Consider the following 23,012-nt stretch of genomic DNA (forward strand, 5'->3'; position numbering starts at 1 on the left):
AGACATGAATAATGAGAAATGGCAAGTCGTCCTCACCTCCCTCAAAGACAGGTTATTGTTTTCGATTTTAGCCACATGGTGTCCAAACCACAATTCGATCTGGACCTGAATTTATTCTGCAAGGTTTCAAAACATAGGGCTACATGATTATGTTACGGATGCTCCTGAACGATGACAGCAGTGGCAGGGAGAGACATACATCACAATACTCACGTCAAGCTTATAACAGATATTCCCAAGACACTGGCTCCATACTGGTCTTTCAATGGTTTCTCAATCTGCAAACAAATAAAAACATGTTGTTTTTTTCTCAACCCTTTCTCTTCCACACCCGGTATTTACCGGATAGAGGCGTACAGCCGCACCCGGTATTTACCGGGTTGAGGCCTAACCCCTTAATAGTTGTTTGATGTCCCAATCTGTGTTGGAATGCTAAGATAAATGCGCTACAAACCAGATATGACCGTCCTGCCATCTGGTGAATTTTCTGCAAAACGATACCTCAGATTTGAGTGATGATATAACTTACAGTTTTAGCGAACACGTTTGTATAATCCTGTGTCTTCTTTGCGGCAATGTTCTTCAAGTCTGGCTCGTACGTCTCGCCGAAGGTGATGGTGCCGTTCCAGGTCTGGGGTGCTGAAAAAATAAATCGGTGATGAAAAATCCGTCATATAACAAACTGCAGACTGTATTCTCTATGAAACCCATAGCCAATTGGATTATTGCTCAATGATTATGACTAGTACCAGTTGCATTCTCCTCATAGCACAGGGGATGGCATGTACAATTGTAATTCCCCAGTGCATTCAGACACCGGGGAAGGTGACTGGGCAAGCTTGGGAATGATGCCTTTAATAAGCCGGCTGCTCCTTTAATAACCTCGTCACCTACCTTGAAGACAAGATCCGGTCTTATCCTCATAGTATAGGGGTTGGCAAATACGATTGTAATTCCCCAGTGTATTCAGACACCGGGGAAGGTGACTTGGCAAGCTTGGGAATGATGCCTTTAATAAGCCGGCTGCTCCTTTAATAACCTCGTCACCTACCTCGAAGACAAGATCCGGTCTTCTCATAGTATAGGGGATGGCATATGCACTTGTATGTGCCTGGTGCATTCACACACACAGAATTGGCTTGGCACTTTACAGTCTTGCATTCATCTGTGTCTGAAAACATCAAAGATATCAACTGATTACTTATCATATGCGTATTATTACATGTACACAAGTGACTGCCACTGCTTTTATGCTGTATTCACCATTGACATTCTGACCTGATCGACAAGTTTCAAAAATAGCATCACAAAGCATGCCTGACCCCTCAGCCCACATATGATGATGATGGTAAAGTTGGCTTAGTAGGGCGAGGGTGTTTTATGAAGCATACTGTACTTAAAGAGTAAGTAGAAAGCCTTTAAAATCATTCAAAATACAGTTTACCCTTTAGACATTAACTCGATATATCACAACTGACCAAATTTCCGTGCCGGAAAATTGCCACATGACCTATATGGGGGATTTAAATTGGCCGTTCAATGGGCAAATATCTTGGCGCCAAAAACAGACGTCGGCCATGTTTTGGAAAATGACGTCATACCATGTCAAACCCAAGAAGGACGTCCACGTGTCGCTGACGGGTTGGGTACTTGCGAAATTTATGCACCTCGGCGCAATACAGGTCGGTACGACATAACATACAATTTTGTGATGTCATACGATGTAAACGGCGGCCTCCATGGACCAGTGCATTTTTTGGCAGAAATGCCCAGCCGAACGTAAATAGGCCCAAAGAAGTCATATACGACCTGATATTCGCTCAGATGTTTCTGGGTCCTTTTAAGTGCTTGTTGTGACTACAGGACTGAAAAGCAGTATGTCTCTAATCTACTGACTCTTTAACAAACAGGGTGTCCTGGAGAGGTTTATGTGTGACCTGTTCCAGCAAAACCAGTCGCATGTCGCACATAAGATGAGCCTAGATGACACCAGGAGGTAATAGAAGAAATTGATGTCGTCAGTTTTTCACAAAAGGCAGACAATAGTGAAATGAACAAACAGTCCACCTCAATCTGCCAAGCTCAGAGCGACGTGCGACTGGTTTTGCTGGAACAGGTCCCATATTATGATGGGATAGTGAAAATGATTGCAACTGAAAATAGCATTCACCAGTGTAGTGATGAACATGGAAAGGCTAGGAGGATGTTGCGACGCTCTTACGGTGAAAAATGGAAAATCTCACGTTCAGAGTGCACAGCAGATTTTACACTAAGAATGTAAACACCAGTGTAACCTACCATTGCAGTGTGTGCCGTTGCCAGTGTAGCCCGTAGCACACTTACACGTGAAGCTGCCAATAGTATTGGTACAGGTTCCGCCATCTGCTGTCTTGGCACAATTATTCTTTCCATCCTGACATTCATCTATGTCTGCAAATATAAACAGAACAAATATAACTTTATCACTTTCGTCATTTTCCATTTTTCATGATTTTTCTATGTCTTTACGGACATTTTTCTAATTTTTTTGACAGTTAAGGCCTTATTTTCTTAACTCAAAATGAAAGATTTTGGAATGAATTTTTTATGAGAACCCTGTTAGAGGGGTACTCACCAGAGCATGTGAACATGTCTGGATCCAGTTTATCTCCAGCCTTACAGGAGGGGTACTCACCTGAGCATGTGAACATGTCTGGATCCAGTTTATCTCCAGCCAACAGGAGGGATACTCACCTGAGCATGTGAACATGTCTGGATCTAGTTTATGTCCAGCCTTACAGGAGGGGTACTCACCTGAGGATTTGAACATGTCTGGATCCAGTTTATCTCCAGCCTTACAGGAGGGATACTCAGCTTAGCATGTGAACATGTCTGGGTCCAGTTTGTATCCAGCCTTACAGGAGGGGTACTCACCTGAGCATGTGAACATGTCTGGATCCAGTTTATCTCCAGCCTTACAGGAGGGATACTCAGCTTAGCATGTGAACATGTCTGGGTCCAGTTTGTATCCAGCCTTACAGGAGGGGTACTCACCTGAGCATGTAAACATGTCTGGATCCAGTTTGTATCCAGCCTTACAGGAGCAAGTGTAACCTCCCTTTGAATCAGGTGTGCATGTGTCTGTACATTTGGCAGTTTTCTTGGCACACATGTCATCAACTGTAAAGGCACAAGGTTAAAATGCAATCTATCAATATTTTAAATTTGGTCACTTCAGTACCTGGCAATTGGCAATATTGGCAATTGACGAATATATGTTTCATATGGTGCACCCAGCCAAGGAAATATCTAACATTTGTATCATATGGTGTGCCCAGCAAAGGGAAATATCATACGTGTGTATCATATGGTGTGCCCAGCAAAGGGAAATATCATACGCGTGTATCATATGGTGCGCCCAGCCAAGGAAATATCATACGCGTGTATCATATGGCGCGCCCAGCCAAGGAAATATCATACATGCGTATCATATGGTGTGCCCAGCCAAGGAAACATCATACGTGTGTATCATATGGTGCACCCAGCCAAGGAAATATCATACGTGTGTGTCATATGGTGCGCCCAGCCAAGGAAATATCATACGTGTGTATCATATGGTGCGCCCAGCCAAGGAAATATCATACGTGTGTGTCATATGGTGCACCCAGCCAAGGGAAATATCATACGTGTGTATCATATGGTGCACCCAGCCAAGGAAATATCATACGTGTGTGTCATATGGTGCACCCAAAGGAAATATCATACGTGTGTGTCATATGGTGCACCCAAAGGAAATATCATACGTGTGTATCATATGGTGCGCCCAGCCAAGGAAATATCATACGTGTGTGTCATATGGTGCGCCCAGCCAAGGAAATATCATACGTGTGTGTCATATGGTGCGCCCAGCCAAGGAAATATCATACGTGTGTATCATATGGTGCGCCCAGCCAAGGAAATATCATACGTGTGTGTCATATGGTGCGCCCAGCCAAGGGAAATATCATACGTGTGTATCATATGGTGCACCCAGCCAAGGGAAATATCATACGTGTGTATCATATGGTGCACCCAGCCAAGGGAAATATCATACGTGTGTATCATATGGTGCACCCAGCCAAGGGAAATATCATACGTGTGTATCATATGGTGCACCCAGCCAAGGGAAATATCATACGTGTGTATCATATGGTGCACCCAGCCAAGGAAATATCATACGTGTGTATCATATGGTGCACCCAGCCAAGGGAAATATCATACGTGTGTATCATATGGTGTGCCCAGCCAAGGAAATATCATACGTGTGTGTCATATGGTGCACCCAGCCAAGGGAAATATCATACGTGTGTATCATATGGTGCGCCCAGCCAAGGAAATATCATACATGTGTATCATATGGTGTGCCCAGCCAAGGAAATATCATACGTGTGTATCATATGGTGCGCCCAGCCAAGGAAATATCATACTTGTGTATCATATGGTGCACCCAGCCAAGGAAATATTATGTTCGGTGTTTTATAACCAAGGCAGTTATTTTTACATACTCCTACCTAGGCACTTGTCTCCATCCGCTACATAGCCACTTCTGCAAGAACAGGTCTCCGTCGTAGCCACTTTCGTACACCACTGGGCGCAAGTCTTCTTTACTGTGCATTTATCGGCATCTATAACTGAAATCGACATAGGGAATAACATGAAGTTGAAAACTCGGTCAGCCCTTGTTGCTTGAATTGAGACAGTTCAAGTAGGATTTTGGGCTATTGTCTATTAATCTATCAATCAGCTACATGTACAGTGTGTTATGGACTCATATCTCTCCGTTCTTTGAATTCACCATCTTGTTTTATAAACAAAGAAGCGGTCAGCTAGATTCCACCTGATGACCACGCGGACGATAGGGCCAATAAAAGGGTTCCATTCAGAAACTTGCGTAAGACTTCATGATGCATAAATTGCTTTGATACAAACTGAGTCACAGGAAAGGCATTGTGGCACTCGTACAAAATTGGCTTTTAACCCTTTTGTTGCTGCAGCCATTTTTCAGCAAGCACCGCAATTGCCGACAGTCGATAGCAATAATAAACAGCGGCGCTAACTTTTAACTGAATGGTCAAAAGGACTTAAAAGTCTCACCATCTATACTAAAAGGATGAAACTAATTATTCCTGAGTGCGTTCGGCGTATTTAGAGAGGTTGCGACCAAGTGCTGTTGAATAAACAATATTTTAGAAGGGCATGACGTGCTATGAACGTCATCCCCACAACATGGGGCAATGTACATAACGTGCTATGAACGTCATCCCCACAACATGGGGCCATGTACATGATGTGCTATGAACGTCATCCCCACAACATGGGGCCATGTACATGACGTGCTATGAACGTCATCCCCACAACATGGGGCCATGTACATGACGTGCTATGAACGTCATCCCCACAACATGGGGCAATGTACATGACGTGCTATGAACGTCATCCCCACAACATGGGGCCATGTACATGACGTGCTATGAACGTCATCCACACAATATGGGGCAATGTACATGACGTGCTATGAACATCATCCACACAACATGGGGCCATGTACATGACGTGCTATGAACGTCATCCGCACAACATGGGGCAATGTACATGACGTGCTATGAACGTCATCCCCACAATATGGGGCAATGTACATGACGTGCTATGAACGTCATCCCCACAACATGGGGCCATGTACATGACGTGCTATGAACGTCATCCGCACAACATGGGGCAATGTACATGACGTGCTATGAACGTCATCCCCACAACATGGGGCCATGTACATGACGTGCTATGAACGTCATCCACACAATATGGGGCAATGTACATGACGTGCTATGAACGTCATCCACACAACATGGGGCCATGTACATGACGTGCTATGAACGTCATCCACACAACATGGGGCCATGTACATGATGTGCTATGAACGTCATCCACACAATATGGGGCAATGTACATGACGTGCTATGAACGTCATCCCCACAACATGAGGCCATGTACATGACGTGCTATGAACGTCATCCACACAATATGGGGCAATGTACATGACGTGCTATGAACGTCATCCACACAACATGGGGCCATGTACATGATGTGCTATGAACGTCATCCACACAATATGGGGCAATGTACATGACGTGCTATGAACGTCATCCCCACAACATGAGGCCATGTACATGACGTGCTATGAACGTCATCCACACAACATGAGGCCATGTACATGATGTGCTGTGAACGTCATCCCCACAACATGGGGCCATGTACATGACGTGCTATGAACGTCATCCACACAACATGAGGCCATGTACATGATGTGCTATGAACGTCATCCCCACAACATGAGGCCATGTACATGACGTGCTATGAACGTCATCCCCACAACATGAGGCCATGTACATGACGTGCTATGAACGTCATCCCCACAACATGAGGCCATGTACATGACGTGCTATGAACGTCATCCCCACAACATGAGGCCATGTACATGACGTGCTATGAACATCATCCACACAACATGAGGCCATGTACATGACGTGCTATGAACGTCATCCGCATAACATGGGGCCATGTACATGACGTGCTATGAACGTCATCCACACAACATGGGGCAATGTACATGACGTGCTATGAACGTCATCCGCACAACATGGGGCCATGCACATGACGTGCTTTGAACGTCATCCGCATAACATGGGGCCATGTACATGACGTGCTATGAACGTCATCCACACAATATGGGGCAATGTACATGACGTGCTATGAACATCATCCACACAACATGGGGCCATGTACATGACGTGCTATGAACGTCATCCGCACAACATGGGGCAATGTACATGACGTGCTATGAACGTCATCCCCACAATATGGGGCAATGTACATGACGTGCTATGAACGTCATCCCCACAACATGGGGCCATGTACATGACGTGCTATGAACGTCATCCGCACAACATGGGGCAATGTACATGACGTGCTATGAACGTCATCCCCACAACATGGGGCCATGTACATGACGTGCTATGAACGTCATCCACACAATATGGGGCAATGTACATGACGTGCTATGAACGTCATCCACACAACATGGGGCCATGTACATGACGTGCTATGAACGTCATCCACACAACATGGGGCCATGTACATGATGTGCTATGAACGTCATCCACACAATATGGGGCAATGTACATGACGTGCTATGAACGTCATCCCCACAACATGAGGCCATGTACATGACGTGCTATGAACGTCATCCACACAATATGGGGCAATGTACATGACGTGCTATGAATGTCATCCACACAACATGGGGCCATGTACATGATGTGCTATGAACGTCATCCACACAATATGGGGCAATGTACATGACGTGCTATGAACGTCATCCCCACAACATGAGGCCATGTACATGACGTGCTATGAACGTCATCCACACAACATGAGGCCATGTACATGATGTGCTATGAACGTCATCCCCACAACATGGGGCCATGTACATGACGTGCTATGAACGTCATCCACACAACATGAGGCCATGTACATGATGTGCTATGAACGTCATCCCCACAACATGAGGCCATGTACATGACGTGCTATGAACGTCATCCCCACAACATGAGGCCATGTACATGACGTGCTATGAACGTCATCCCCACAACATGAGGCCATGTACATGACGTGCTATGAACGTCATCCCCACAACATGGGGCCATGTACATGACGTGCTATGAACGTCATCCACACAATATGGGGCAATGTACATGACGTGCTATGAACATCATCCACACAACATGGGGCCATGTACATGACGTGCTATGAACGTCATCCGCACAACATGGGGCAATGTACATGACGTGCTATGAACGTCATCCCCACAATATGGGGCAATGTACATGACGTGCTATGAACGTCATCCCCACAACATGGGGCCATGTACATGACGTGCTATGAACGTCATCCGCACAACATGGGGCAATGTACATGACGTGCTATGAACGTCATCCCCACAACATGGGGCCATGTACATGACGTGCTATGAACGTCATCCGCATAACATGGGGCAATGTACATGACGTGCTATGAACGTCATCCCCACAACATGGGGCAATGTACATGACGTGCTATGAACGTCATCCGCATAACATGGGGCCATGTACATGACGTGCTATGAACGTCATCCACACAACATGGGGCAATGTACATGACGTGCTATGAACGTCATCCGCATAACATGGGGCAATGTACATGACGTGCTATGAACGTCATCCGCACAATATGGGGCAATGTACATGACGTGCTATGAACGTCATCCCCACAACATGGGGCCATGTACATGACGTGCTATGAACGTCATCCCCACAACATGGGGCCATGTACATGACGTGCTATGAACGTCATCCGCACAATATGGGGCCATGTACATGACGTGCTATGAACGTCATCCGCACAACATGGGGCAATGTACATGACGTGCTATGAACATCATCCCCACAACATGGGGCAATGTACATGATGTGCTATGAACATCATCCCCACAACATGGGACCATGTACATGACGTGCTTTGAACGTCATCCGCACAACATGAGGCCATGTACATGACGTGCTATGAACGTCATCCCCACAACATGAGGCCATGTACATGACGTGCTATGAACGTCATCTGCACAACATGAGGCCATGTACATGATGTGCTATGAACGTCATCCACACAACATGAGGCAATGTACATAACGTGCTATGAACGTCATCCACACAACATGAGGCAATGTACATAACGTGCTATGAACGTCATCCGCATAACATGGGGCCATGTACATGACGTGCTATGAACGTCATCCACACAACATGGGGCAATGTACATGACGTGCTATGAATGTCATCTGCACAACATGGGGCCATGTACATTGAACGTCACCCGCAGCGGAAGGGTTAAGTGTGAAACTGGACGATAGGCGCCACATGTACCATTCATTGATATCAGAATATGCACCCAAAACATTGGTGCTGCAGTCCACAGGTTACTAACCTTGACATGTTCTCTTGTCGTCATGGAGTTTAAAGCCAGCCTTGTCACAGGTACAGTTGTATGAGCCAGAGGTGTTAGTGCACTTCTGGTCACAGTCGTTGTCTTTGGGGTTTAAGCACTCATCTACATCTGCAAAGAAAGGAGGATTCGAACAGTAACTTCCCCATGAACTACTTGTAGTAACTGGTCCTGAAAAAAACGATTTCTAAACAGAAATGTTCGTCTTAAAATTTGTTCACAATCAATTGCTTCAAACGATGTGCATGTAGAAATGCTTATATTTTTGAGATGACCGCCTAATAAAGTGTTCAAATAGTGGCTCTTTCTTGTCTACACTTGTGTGACTTACCTGCGCACGTGACCCCGTTCCCATAGTAACCAGTGTTACACGTACAGGTGAATGACCCAACAGTGTTAGCACATTTGGCGTTGACATTGCAGTCGTGCTTGTTCGTGGTGCTGGTACATTCATCAATATCTGCCAGGAAAAAATGATGGATATTTTCGTCAAACGACACGCTTCTGTGGACTGCCGAAGTTTTCGGTGGAAACTTTGACGCTGGTCACATGACAATACCAGCACGGCAACCTGAAGAGATCTAGTTTGGCGATGCAGAATCCCGAAACCCAACAGAATGTCTTATTGATGATGATCCTTTCCGGTAATTAATCATCAAATCTTTCAACAGCCACATAACAGCTGCAGACACATTAAAGGGGTACGCTGTTCGTAATTACTGGTGGTCCAGTTAAATAGGAAGGGCGTACTTACCGACACATTCATCACTCTTCTTCTTGTAACCTTTTTTACACACGCATCGATAGCTGCCAATCAAATTCTCACAAGTCTCATTTTTTGCGTCGTCACATTTTCCGAGACTTGGGTTTAGACACTCATCCACATCTGAAAAGGAGAACCAGACATAGTGATATTGACATCGATGCAACGTATAGCACTGTACTTCATTTTACTGATATTGACACCGATGAAACATATAGCACTGTACTCCCATTTCTGGAAAAACGTCACTGTACGCAAACAAGCCTAGATTGGCTGGGAAAACTTGTCAGTTTTTCCTTCAAATGGCTCGATTTGGTCATACTTTGTCTTATATTCTGGAAAATATATTTTACATACTTTGGACTTTTGAAGTTTCTGATTAACCTTTTGACAACCTTGTTGACACTGTTGTTGACACTGTTCCACAACCTTGTTGACACTGTTCCATACCGGGGGCTTTTTTGGTATTATTGTGCATCTGGGAAAACCTCTGTCTATGCCGCCACCGCAGCGCCATCTATACGACTTAGGTCAAGTTAGTGGGTAGCAGATGACATGCGAGCGTCACTATACCAGTAGAGCCGAGCCAGATCATAACACTAACAGACAATACACACGAAGGTCTATTACAGAAACCGCTCAAGCGGTCGGTGGTAAACACGTGTATTTGATTGCGACCGCTAAAGCGGTCAGCGGTAGTCAAGAGGTTTAGCAGCTTCTGAGAAAGTGTGGGTACCCAACATAAATTTTGGACTCATATAGCTTTTATACATGCAATGCCATCATTAGCCTACTTCAAATCTGGATGCCGAAATCAGGTGTGTATATTAAATCAAGGGGCCTAAACCTTATATCACCCAATCACAGACACACTGTGAGACATGAAACCGCTGCCCGCCTCTGTGTAATACTCACCCTCACAAACCTTGAAGTTGTCTATTTTAGGCCTCCTGCCAGCGGGACACTGGCAGAAATAGCTGCCAAGTGTATTTTTACACACACCATCTCCCTCGCATGGCTTGGGATTAGTGGTCAGGCACTCGTCAATATCTAAAGATGGGAATAGAATCAATGATAATACATGTAGTGTCACGTTTTAGGCCAGAGTTATATACATGTTGGATTCACATTGTCACTTACGCTTCACTTCTCGCGAGTAAACTGTACAAGGGTTGAAAACACTACGTGAGGGTGAAAGGTGACCTCGTGAATCGTACGTAGCCCGCTCTTTTGAAATGACGTGTTCATTTTTCATGTCATGCGTGAAAAGTGAACAGTGACAGGTGAAAACGTCAACTCTAATAACCCTTTCAGGACTGAATATTTTTTTCCTAAACCTCTGCTCTGGACTGGATATGTTTCAAGTTTTTTCATCCAAAATCGAAAGTTTTGGAAAGCAAAATATCGGCTTTGCAAGAATCGCTATGAAGTTGGCATGAACAGAAAAGGTATTCCCCAGGATGTCGGGAATCCCCACTGAGCAGTAAAAAAATGCGGATCGGCATTAGAAATGACTGCAAAACCGATGTAGTGAAAAGATCGTCGTTCTCGCATTTCTGCGAGACTCGACCAGAACGGAGGTATTGCGGTGCTCTCAATTTTGCGGGACTCATTCTGAAAGTGTTAATTGCAGCCTTGTGGGGATATGACTGTGTTTACCCCGGCTAGTCTGAACCATCCAGCACGCCCTCTGCAGGAAATACTTTGTCGACGCTTCAAGCGATTTTGACCTTTTCCCAACTTTCCAAACGTGGTGACAAAGGCAGACTAGTAAATGCTTTTACTACAGTTTTCTACAGAGATGGCTAGTGTAAATGTACATGAAGTTTAAAGTAAAAGCATTTACTAGTCTTTTATAAATATCAGCCAATATCATCAAGTTAAATTCTCACCTAAACAGTTTTTGCCCGGGTCTTTGAGTGTGCTGTCTTTCATGCCTGTCGGGCATGCTCCGCACTTCGCTTTATTCGTTTGGCCATCGACGGAACACGTGACACCGGGGTAGCATGGCGTCACCCTGTAATCACAGGGACTGAGTTCACACCATCGGCCCTTGTAATCTCCCGGGCATTTGCAGTCAACGAGATAGAAGTTATCTGAAGAGTAAACAACGATATATATTTTCAATTATTCGGAAACATTAGAATTTACGTCTTATGTGTGGATTGAGCTATGCTTTCTTGTAAACAACAGTTCTCCACGAATTCTTTGCGTGGCATCTTCAGGTGATGACTTATTCCATGTGACGGATCACCGCTTGGTTTCCCTACTGGAGGTCATGTGACCGCTTTTTGGTTGCTCCTGGAAACCCCGGATTGTTTTCTTTGGAGACCTGGATAATGATATGGTAAGCAAAAAGTACATTGAGCAGGAAAACCTGTAAAAAGCCACTAAAAGAACTCAACATTTATTATCATTAAGTGTGATGATGATTGACGCATTGTGACATAGAAGTGACACCTGTTGGTCACTTTGTGAAAAAGGAATCGGGCCACCAGGCTCCTGTTCATAGTTACCCTTTAAACCATTTGCTACGGCAGTGTTTGGGCAGAGAACCATACCCCTGACCAACCCCCGGTATCGACCGGGCGGCCTGGATCCCAACTTGGCCTAGGAAAAGTATCATTGCAAAATAGCTGGCATTTCACTATCTTATGGATGAGGTCTTCATTAAGGCGAGTGTAGTGCAGCTATCTCGTTTTACCAAAAGTGGTGAAAGATAGAATTCGAGGAAAATTTAGCATCACGCATAACTACGGGCCGGTAGTATGCAGTGTACGGACCCGGCATATACCAGTACGGTAGTGAAAAAGTGAACTCTTTGCCTGCCAAACTCATTCTAGAACGACCGCAACTTCCCATCCATTTCCTGCCAAACTCGTTCCAGAACGAAATAGTTAGTTCCCCGTCATAACATCAGATGTCATCTCGGTACCGTACCAGGAAATGGTTTCATGTGTTAGGCTTCCATGCAGATGATCGTCTGCTCATTCTACGCATGCATTTCGTGACGTCACCAAGAGAAAATGATGGGAAAAAACGCACGTTTTCTGCTGATAGAAGCAAAATCTGCAAAGTACCCCTCTGCAATGGTGCTTGTTTCAATGACTACCACGCAGAAAAGCAGTACAACTGATATGTAGGTGAAAGAGTAAGTAAAAAAAACAGGTTTCAAGGATATAATATGTCTTCTTGTTTTTTTTCTAAAAACTATTGAAAATCTTGTAAAAATAGTGAAATCGCAGCAAACTGGGGTATATTGATTAAAAATAGCCGTAGCAGGGAAAGAGTTAATCTCCTTTCAACAGACCTACCTGGAGTTTTTGTCTTGATGACCTCTTTGTAATCACACTGGTCCTTCTTTGAACAGTTACACACGTGCAATTCCACATCAATCAGCGTCTCTGCCTGGAGTTTATCAGTCGCAGACAGCGTTAACTTGTAACGTTTTGTATCTGTCGGTTTCCATGTGTAGGTCTTTTCCATTGGATTGCCAGCAACGTCATTGATGGCGCCACCGGGTAAGGCCGTTCCAGAGACCTTCAGGGTAACGACATCGTCAGTGTCTGGATCACTCAACTTAATTGCAAGGGTTGCAAGTGTCCCAACCTGGGCGTTTAAAATTAGGGGCTTGTTAGCGAAACTCGGTGCGCGATTTTCTGCAAAGGAAAACATCATTTACACACACACTTCCCTGAATCTTTTTGTCAGAAATGGAATTCACTCCATACAAACAAGAGAAATCGGAGAACACCTAAAGTAATTGTTTATATGAAGTTATAAGAACAATCTAGGTAGTAGAACACAAGACATTCTCATACGAAACCAGGATCAGTCAACACGTAATCATGATGGCTACGTGTTGACTGATGGCTACGATGGTTATGTGTTCCAAGTCGCAATGAGCTAAAGGGAAAAAGTCTGCATTTTTTTTCTTGTGAAAATATTCTTTTTTGATCAGCACTTATTTGCAGAAAAATGCCCCTAAAATGCTTATTTTTGGTAGGATTTTAAAAACTCAAAAATCCACAGAGAGTTGAGACAGAGATCTTTTCATTCCAGCTGTCAAATATAGCAATTAAGTCTGAGCAAAATGTCTGGAATCTGCCTAAAATCCGAAATTTGACATCTCTGAAGTCGTTATTTGTTAGGCTATAAGCATAATTCACGGCAATGGCCTCAAGCCATGCATCTTTGGGGACGAAAGAGTGATCTGGGTTCGGGAAAAGGGAGGTCTTCGATAAAATTTCGTCCTCTTTGAACAGAAACTTAAAGATAATGATATTGATGACAAACTTGTTTCGATTGAAAGATGGATTTTTAAGGAGTCTAATATGAAACAGAAATTTAAGCGCCATTGGCAAAACTTGTAAATTATCTTTTTTCTTTTTTAAGAAAGTGGAAAAACGTGTTATAACGCAGGACCCGGTGGGGAAATCGAGTAAATCCTCTGGCCACCTAATGTATCAACAATATAAAGCTGCTCACCCAAAATGTTCGTATCCAGACTGTGGATGTTGAATTCTGCTACGAACGCTGAACTAGCCTTGCAGTTCTTCAACCTCCCACCATCAAACATGCACGCATAGTATGCCTTCCTCTCAATTTCGGCGGTACGCCACAGGTTCATGCATGACTGAAAACAACAGGTTTAAAGAAAATTAGACATGTCTTCTCAAACGAGCGGTTTCGTAATACACCACAAGCCTCATACATGTAGCCTATTGCATAACACCGCTGGCTATCACACAATAGATGGATACCTTTTTTGACAAAATGACGTCATTTGCTGCACGTGCATACTCGTAGCTCAACAGAGGGGATGGCGTGACGTAACAATATCAAAGTCCACGATTGTTGTAGGTTTCACTCGGATACAAGGAGATTTCTCGCCTATCTCGTGACTTGCATGACATTTTAGAATAATACTTGGATACGATTTTGTCACAATGACAGCCGTACATCATCGGTTAAGCATCATCATGTTATCGAGAGAAATCTCAACAGGACGCCGGTTTGTCGCAACTTTTCTACATGAAAACCATGTTGAAGAGATACGAGAGAGCGTGCGCATGATGTTTACAAATTAGCCGTGACGTCAGTAGATATCCATTTATAGGGCCAAGGTCAATCCCAGGGAGAACTCAGGATAGAATTTCTGGATGAACCTGCGTGGCTTTCAAGGAACTGAAACTCCTTGCTCTTCACAGTCCTTCATATAAGACGCACTGCAGGTCCCTTTATCAGTGCAAGCGAAAGACCCCAGAAAGTGAGAAACACGAGTAGCTTGCGTGGACTCTACCTCTGGCCAAAGATGGAGTCATCAGGCCAATAAACCAAACTAGCACCTAACCGTAGTGGCATGTAAAAACGCTCATCCCGCCTTGGAGGAGGAATACTCTCTGGAGACACCTTCAAGAGCAGAGCAAATGCTGAAGAAAATAAAGAATAATACACCAACACGACTAAGGAAGTGATGACTGCTTCCAATCCTACTTACTGCGTTACAGCTCGCGAGCATCGCCTGGTCGTTACTGTACACTTCCGCAAGGAGGCTAGCCTTATCTTTGTATTGGTGGGAGAAGAGCGGTATAAAGTTCAAATTCTGGTAGGAGGCGTATGTTTTGGGGGCAACGTAATTGAAGAGAGAGTCAGCCTCTGGCACATTCCCTGAAAATGGATATAGGTCGAATAAATCCAAGGGGTTATTCTACATGTACATCTTCACGGATACCAATGTCGGTCTGGTCAGGAAAAAGTTGGTTGAAGTGGCACTTGGTCAGTACAGCGGAACCTCCCTTAGCGGACACCTCTCTATTAAGGACAACCTCTCTATCAAGGACACTAGTTTCGGTCCCAAAGTGGTGGTTTTCATTCAATGTGACCTCTCTAATCAGGACACCTCTCTATTAAGGACAGCACATGTCTGTCTCGAGGGTGTCCTTAATAGATAGATTCTACTGTAAAATTTTTTTTCTAGTGCAAGGTTTAGGACATTAGATATACAGTAGAACCTCTCTATCAAGGACACCCTTGGGACTGACAAGTGCTGTCCTCAACAGACAGGTGTCCTGATTAGAGAGGTCAAATTGAATGAAAACCACAACTTTGGGACCAAAACTAGTGTCCTTAACTCTTTCACTGCCAATAACGTTTTAAAACGTCATTGGAAATAGGTCGCTAAATTGCCAATAACGTTTCAAAACGTTATCTCAGTGTTTCCATATACCCATCAAAAGTAAACCAAACTATTGATTCTACGTTGATTTAAACCTCCCGCCATGTCTTCGGAAGTGTTCTCGGAAGCATTCGGTTCAATCTCGTCCCCAGGAAGTGGGTATTTTGAGTCAGGTGAATTGGTGAAGATAGACCAATTTGAGATCAATTTGCGTGATCAGCCTGATTCTGATGGTGATGATGACCAGGCAGTTGGGGGTAATGATATAAGTAGTAGTGACAATGACTCAGGTGATGGTGGGCAGGGGGCGCAGCCTGCTGCAGTTGGGAATCAAGCTGCACATGGCCGATGGCGTGGTCAAGGGCGCCAAAGAGGGCTCCTGCTACAAAAAAGTGGTAAAAATGGCAAAAATGCTAGCAAGATGGGGAATAAATTTAAAATAGGGCTGGCAGTGAAAGAGTTAATAGAGAGGTTGTTCTTAATAGAGAGGTGTCCGCATAGGGAGGTTCCACTGTATTCTATCAATTTGTTCATACATGCATGTGCACATCTGTATGTTATTAGGCCACTTGTATTCTACTGTTGGCAGGTGAAGGAAAATTGACAAGACATTGTTCTTGGGCTTGTCCTGCATGCAGTGTGGGATATGCAGAACAATCCAACTCACTCTTCTGCAAGCCAAAGACACTGTTCTTGGGCTTGTCCTGCATGCAGTGTGGGATAATGCAGGAACAATCTAACTCACTCTTCTGCAATCCAAAGACACTGTTCTTGGGCTTGTCCTGCATGCAGTGTGGGATAATGCAGGAACAATCTAACTCACTCTTCTGCAATCCAAAGACACTGTTCTTGGGCTTGTCCTGCATGCAGTGTGGGATAATGCAGGAACAATCTAACTCACTCTTCTGCAATCCAAAGACACTGTTCTTGGGCTTGTCCTGCATACAGTGTGGAATAATGCAGGAACAATCTAAGACACTGTTCTGCAATCCAAAGACACTGTTCTTGGGCTTGTCCTGCATGCAGTGTGGGCTAATGCAGGAACAATCTAAGACACTGTTCTGGAATCCATAGACATTGGTCGGGGACTGGTCCTGCATGCACTAGAGGCTTATGCACGAAAAATCTAAGACACTGTTCTGGAATCCATAGACATTGGTCGGGGACTGGTCCTGCATGCACTAGAGGCTTATGCACGAAAAATCTAAGACACTGTTCTGGAATCCAAAGACACTGTTCTTGGGCTGGTCCTGCATGCAGTGTGAACTAATGCAGGAACAATCTAAGACACTGTTCTGGGGCTGGTCCAGTATGCACTGCAGGCTTACCAGGAACTATCTAAGACACTGTTCTGGAACCCCAAGACACTGTTCTGGGGCTGGTCCAGTATGCACTACTGGATATAATGCAGGAACAATCTAGGACATTGTTCTTGAATCGCTAGACAAAGCATTGGGGGAACTGTTCTGCAGGAACAATGGAAAATAATTGCAAGTGGTTGTTCTCGTACGGGTACTGCATACAGTGCTGAGTATGTACTATAGAAACATTTTACTTACAGGTTTTTCCATAGTTATAAAAATCTTTCTCCGTTGAGCCCTCATCAAAAGCGACAGTGTCCGGCTGTTGCCATTCATTCGATTTCCTACCATCGTAATTTCCCATAAGCCCTTCTAGGAACTCGGTAGATGTCTTCTTATATTTGCTTGGCACAGCTAATGTCATATTGAGCATCTTGTTAGCATGGCTCACCTGTTCGAGAGAGAGAGAGAGAGATGTAGACATTGACTAAATATCTTTTCAAGTGTTGAGCATGTTTGTTAATTCTTCATCTCGATCGCCATTCGTTCTGCACTCGGAAGAGTATTTACCTAATAATAATTTATAATAATAATAACTTATTATATTAAAAGTGCTTTTGAATGAAAATCATTTGCAAAGCACTGTACAATTTAAAAACAACACATAGTAAAAGAGATTAAAACATTCATAGAGATTAAAACATTTAGGTGCTGGTGTCTAAGTGTTCAATAAAAAGGTGGGATCACGCATCCAGGTCGGAAGTGAGTTCCACAGCCTGAGTGGCAAGTTCCCAAGGCAACGGTCTCCGAAGACGCCCCTTGTCCGTGGTATGGAAAGGAGCCATTGGTCCTTGAAAGACCGAAGCCTGCGGTCTGGGGCACGAAGACTGAGGAACTCCTTGAGGTACTCCGGGCTTTGGTCATTATGTAAGACTTGACCTAAGGTGAGGGTTCCTCCTCCAAGGCCGGATGAGCCTTTTGCTTGCCACTTGGGTTACGCACCAGTTGGGGTTCTTGGCCTAGTGACTATAACTTCGGCATGCCAAAGGCCAGAGGTAAGAGTACGCGTAAGCCAGTGATGTTTTTCGCTTGGTGGGGTCTTTTGATTGCCCTAATATCGACACCAGATACAAGGAAACATGGTTTTACATCTCATGCAAAGGTCGCCGCAGTGGTAGGCTTAGATGCCTTGTTCAAGGGGACAAAGACAATCGGTGAGAGGCAGACCCATGACCTCCTGATTACGAGCCTGGCATTCTAACCACAATGCACATGGTCTCCCCTGAGCCTGTTCAGGTAATCAAGCTCTTAAATAGGTACGACGCTTGTGTCCATTGAATTCACTTGTGGCTCAGGAAAAAAAGAAATACACAATGCAGGAGTGCAGGAGTGCAATTACATGTATCATGCAAGTAAATTTGCTAAAACTTTGTATTTATTATAGTATTTGTACATCTGTCTACTAAACAGCATTGTTGAAGTTATACAGGGTGTTCCAGAAAAAGAGAAATCCTGTGAATGAGGGTTAATATGACAAACTCGAGGGTCATATCTCTATAACAATGGACTTTCCATAAAGTAGGAGGAATATGCTTTCCAATGACACCTTGATGTCATCGTTCCGATCACGCATCACGGAGCAGCATTGTCTCGAAACGGGTACGTCAAAATCCATTTGTAACACTTAAAAAAACGCTTGTTAAAACCGCAGATTTGAAGCTAAGACATCAGGAGGACACCGAAACATGAAAAAAGGATGGCTGACTGACGAAGAAGAAAAAGAAGATATGAAGTGATTTACTTACTTTGAAGACAAATCCAGAAGTGAGGAACCGCACCACAAAGGTGCCCGCTACGTTTTCCAGCACCATATTCTTCTTACTCCTGTTGATGGTCGTGAGAGATGCCATAGTCGGCCCCGCCGCCTTGTTGATGAGGATATCTAGGCCATCACCTGCCGCATTCAAACTAACCTGCCATCAAAAGTGGAATAATTCCTACGTTTTATCACATGTGACAGGGACACTAATGGACTAAGGCAAAACCTCTGAAATATTTCTCTTGTAAAGATTTGGTCAGCACTCATTTGCACATAAATGTCTCTAAAATGTTCACTTTTGACCCAATTTTAAAAATTCAAAAATCCATAGAGACTTGATGCAGAGATCGTTGCATTCTGGCTATCAAAGTTAGTATTTAAGAGGAAGGAATGTCTTAAATCCGCCTAAAATCAGATATTTGACATCCCTCCATGTCAAGACCAAAGACCAAACTTGACCCTTTAGCACTCCAGCGTTTGGACTGAGCAGTAGTTCAGCTCCGAACATTGGCTCAAGTGGAACGATGTTTTTATTCGGCATTTTCTCGTCAGATGTCACCCCTAAATCGCGAGCGTCCATGGGCGTAGGGAGGGCTAAGGGTTAAATCTCATGCAAGACAAAGAAGAGGCAGAAATTCATACCAAACTCTTGACTATTTGATGATCTACATTGTATAGACGGAACACCATTAAAACTTATTTCGGACTCGGACAAACAACTTTTTTTTAACAGTTTTCTCAAGCGTGCAATCCAGCTGTGCGATACTTTTCCGTATCACATTGGAGCACATCATGAAATAGAACCTCACGGTGACATCATGGTCAGACTTTCGTGGGCTGGAGTGAAGTCAGTTCCCCCGTCGTCGTAAAGTGATGGCTTCACGTCTTCCTGATTTCCACACAAAACAAATGAGCAAAAAAGTTGTTTTTTTCGGAGTCTGAAATAGCACTATCATTTTACTTTTCATATTTCATTGTGTGATAGTGCACAACCCCGCAAAGCATATTTGATACTCCCAAATGGGACTGTCAAATTTAGAAGCCATTATATTTTTGATTGTATATCAGAACGAGTGACGTTATATTCCCTTGTGGTACTTTGTTGCCAAATTAACCAGAACCAGAACCAGAACCAGAACAATTACTACTTTATTTCTCCTACAGTGTCAGCGCTGTTGGCCCTATACCTTGTTTTGCAAATAAAAACTATAATGTACCGATAAGAGTTTGTTTCTTAAGCACTTAATGCTGTAAAACGTATATATACGCAAACTCTATCTGAGCCACTCTGCCGTAAGACGTATATATACGTCAGCCATCCACAGGTTTGTTCCATGTAAAATTCTGTACTGAAAACCCTATTCAAACAATCGTGGGAATCCCCAGCGTAAACTAAAACTGAGGAGGCTTCGTTCTTCACAAAAACACTAGCTTGCAGCACTTTATCGATTGCCGCTGCAAAGACGAAAAATGACGTTCCTTGAAATTAAATCTGGCAGAGCGGCAAGGTGAGAAATTTTTGATTGTGGCATTAAGCGGTTAAAATCACTAACCTCAACTATGTCAGTATCCTTGGCCTTCATCGCGAATCCGGTAAAAACGGTTGCTTTCGGATCGAATCCAGATGTTGCGGGTGCCAGGACTGTACGAGCCTGAAGTTGAAACTCCTTCTTATCCACTTTGGTGCGAACCATAATCCACTCACCCAATCCGTTGAAGGTCCATGTCACATTATCATGCGTAATGATGTGGGGGTCGCCAAGACAGACCCCTGAAGAAGACAAGAAATGATTAACCATCACACTAATAAAATCGGGTTGTAATTGATGTCGACAGGCCTAGTATCGAGGAATCATCCATTGACATGGTCATGGTAATGTCACAATTCAGAGCAGTAATGTACATACCAAGACGGCCAGGCGTGGCCATGGTAATGTCACAATTCAGAGCAGAAATGTACATACCAAGACGGCCAGGCGTGGCCATGGTAATGTCACAATTCAGAGCAGTAATGTACGTACCAAGACGACCAGGCGTGGCCATGGTAATGTCACAATTCAGAGCAGTAATGTACATACCAAGATGGCCAGGCGTGGCCATGGTAATGTCACAATTCAGAGCAGTAATGTACATACCAAGATGGCCAGGCGTGGCCATGGTAATGTCACAATTCAGAGCAGTAATGTATGTACCAAGATGGCCAGGCGTGGCCATGGTAATGTCACAATTCAGAGCAGTAATGTACATACCAAGATGGCCAGGCGTGGCCATGGTAATGTCACAATTCAGAGCAGTAATGTACGTACCAAGACGACCAGGCGTGGCCATGGTAATGTCACAATTCAGAGCAGTAATGTACGTACCAAGACGGCCAGGCGTGGCCATGGTAATGTCACAATTCAGAGCAGTAATGTACATACCAAGACGGCCAGGCGTGGCCATGGTAATGTCACAATTCAGAGCAGTAATGTACATACCAAGAGAGCCAGGTGTGGCCATGGTAATGTCACAATTCAGAGCAGTAATGTACATACCAAGATGGCCAGGCGTGGCCATGGTAATGTCACAATTCAGAGCAGTAATGTACATACCAAGATGGCCAGGCGTGGCCATGGTAATGTCACAATTCAGAGCAGTAATGTATGTACCAAGATGGCCAGGCGTGGCCATGGTAATGTCACAATTCAGAGTAGTAATGTACATACTAAGACGGCCAGGCGTGGCCATGGTAATGTCACAATTCAGAGCAGTAATGTACGTACCAAGACAGCCAGGCGTGGCCATGGTAATGTCGCAATTCAGAGCAGTAATGTACGTACCGAGACTGCCAGGTGTGGCCATGGTAATGTCACAATTCAGAGCAGTAATGTACGTACCAAGACAGCCAGGCGTGGCCATGGTAATGTCACAATTCAGAGCAGTAATGTACGTACCAAGACAGCCAGGCGTGGCCATGGTAATGTCACAATTCAGAGCAGTAATGTACGTACCAAGACAGCCAGGCGTGGCCATGGTAATGTCACAATTCAGAGCAGTAATGTACGTACCGAGACTGCCAGGTGTGGCCAGGGTAATCATCTTCGAGCAAGGCCGGTGCTGATGGAACATTGAGCACATGTCTGTGGCACAGCAAGCCTTCCAGCCCTCGTTGTCAGTGGTTTCCTTCTTGTCCACACGGATGTAGCCACAGTCCGCTCCTTCCAACAGGCCGCCGCCTACAGAATAAAATTTCGTAGAATGATTTAAAAAGAGATTTAAAATTGAATCTGTTTGCTTAAAGGAGAGCACCATTTGTTAAAAATGTGAAATTTGTAATTGAATTCGAAAATTATTAGTGGTGTGAATACCATCTTGACCCCTCATTGTATTGACATTGCTCAGCTTTACAGACAATGCACGTCAATACCTTGGCGAAAGGTCATTTGTGATTCGGACTGTACTTATGAAGCTGACTGCACTGGAGATATTTTCTATTTCCAACTGACCTGTCTTACTGTAACAGCATCTCTGCCAGTCATTGCCCGACTTAAGGTATGGTATGTAACAATCTCCTGATGATGTCTTGTCCTTCTCCATCATGTCCATGAGTATAAGTTGCATCAGTGTAGCAGGGCAGACTGCCGTAGCAGTGCGGGTCACCTTGTCAATGGTATTCTCCCAATTGCAGCATTTCTGGTAGTTGTTGGTCTTGACGGATCCGATCGGATACGCCCAGACTCCGATAGTATCTGTGGACAGAATTTTTTTAAAACATGGATCGGAGAAGAAATCACAGCACACTAAGTTCCGATTTATAACTGCCCCATAACGACAGACTTTTGTTGCAGCAACTTTTGAAAATTATTGCCGAGACCAGCAATTAAAAGATCATATGTCTGCCGATAGAACCATTTTTTCACA

The 23,012-nt window shown here is 44.2% G+C and overlaps 1 protein-coding gene across 5 annotated transcripts in view; it reads right to left on the reverse strand.

The window, feature by feature from the left end:
* The window catches only part of LOC135497923 (uncharacterized), a 177,784-nt gene that overhangs the window by 34,703 nt on the left and 120,069 nt on the right, over positions 1 to 23,012 (reverse strand). For all 5 annotated transcript variants that reach the window (XM_064787955.1, XM_064787952.1, XM_064787953.1 and 2 more), the window contains 19 exons: positions 22,598 to 22,840; positions 22,160 to 22,327; positions 20,666 to 20,883; positions 19,099 to 19,266; positions 17,552 to 17,744; positions 15,315 to 15,484; positions 14,303 to 14,450; positions 13,129 to 13,473; positions 11,707 to 11,910; positions 10,730 to 10,864; positions 9,806 to 9,937; positions 9,383 to 9,511; positions 9,034 to 9,162; positions 4,530 to 4,649; positions 3,034 to 3,159; positions 2,299 to 2,430; positions 1,052 to 1,171; positions 530 to 639; positions 214 to 278 (listed from right to left, as the gene is read on the reverse strand). In XM_064787955.1, the coding sequence (XP_064644025.1) occupies positions 214 to 278; positions 530 to 639; positions 1,052 to 1,171; positions 2,299 to 2,430; positions 3,034 to 3,159; positions 4,530 to 4,649; positions 9,034 to 9,162; positions 9,383 to 9,511; positions 9,806 to 9,937; positions 10,730 to 10,864; positions 11,707 to 11,910; positions 13,129 to 13,473; positions 14,303 to 14,450; positions 15,315 to 15,484; positions 17,552 to 17,744; positions 19,099 to 19,266; positions 20,666 to 20,883; positions 22,160 to 22,327; positions 22,598 to 22,840 (3,055 nt within the window). The remainder of the gene's footprint in view (positions 1 to 213; positions 279 to 529; positions 640 to 1,051; positions 1,172 to 2,298; positions 2,431 to 3,033; positions 3,160 to 4,529; positions 4,650 to 9,033; positions 9,163 to 9,382; positions 9,512 to 9,805; positions 9,938 to 10,729; positions 10,865 to 11,706; positions 11,911 to 13,128; positions 13,474 to 14,302; positions 14,451 to 15,314; positions 15,485 to 17,551; positions 17,745 to 19,098; positions 19,267 to 20,665; positions 20,884 to 22,159; positions 22,328 to 22,597; positions 22,841 to 23,012) is intronic.

This window comes from Lineus longissimus, chromosome 13, assembly GCF_910592395.1.
Source record: "Lineus longissimus chromosome 13, tnLinLong1.2, whole genome shotgun sequence".
In the NCBI taxonomy this organism is placed as follows: Eukaryota; Metazoa; Nemertea; class Pilidiophora; order Heteronemertea; family Lineidae; genus Lineus; species Lineus longissimus.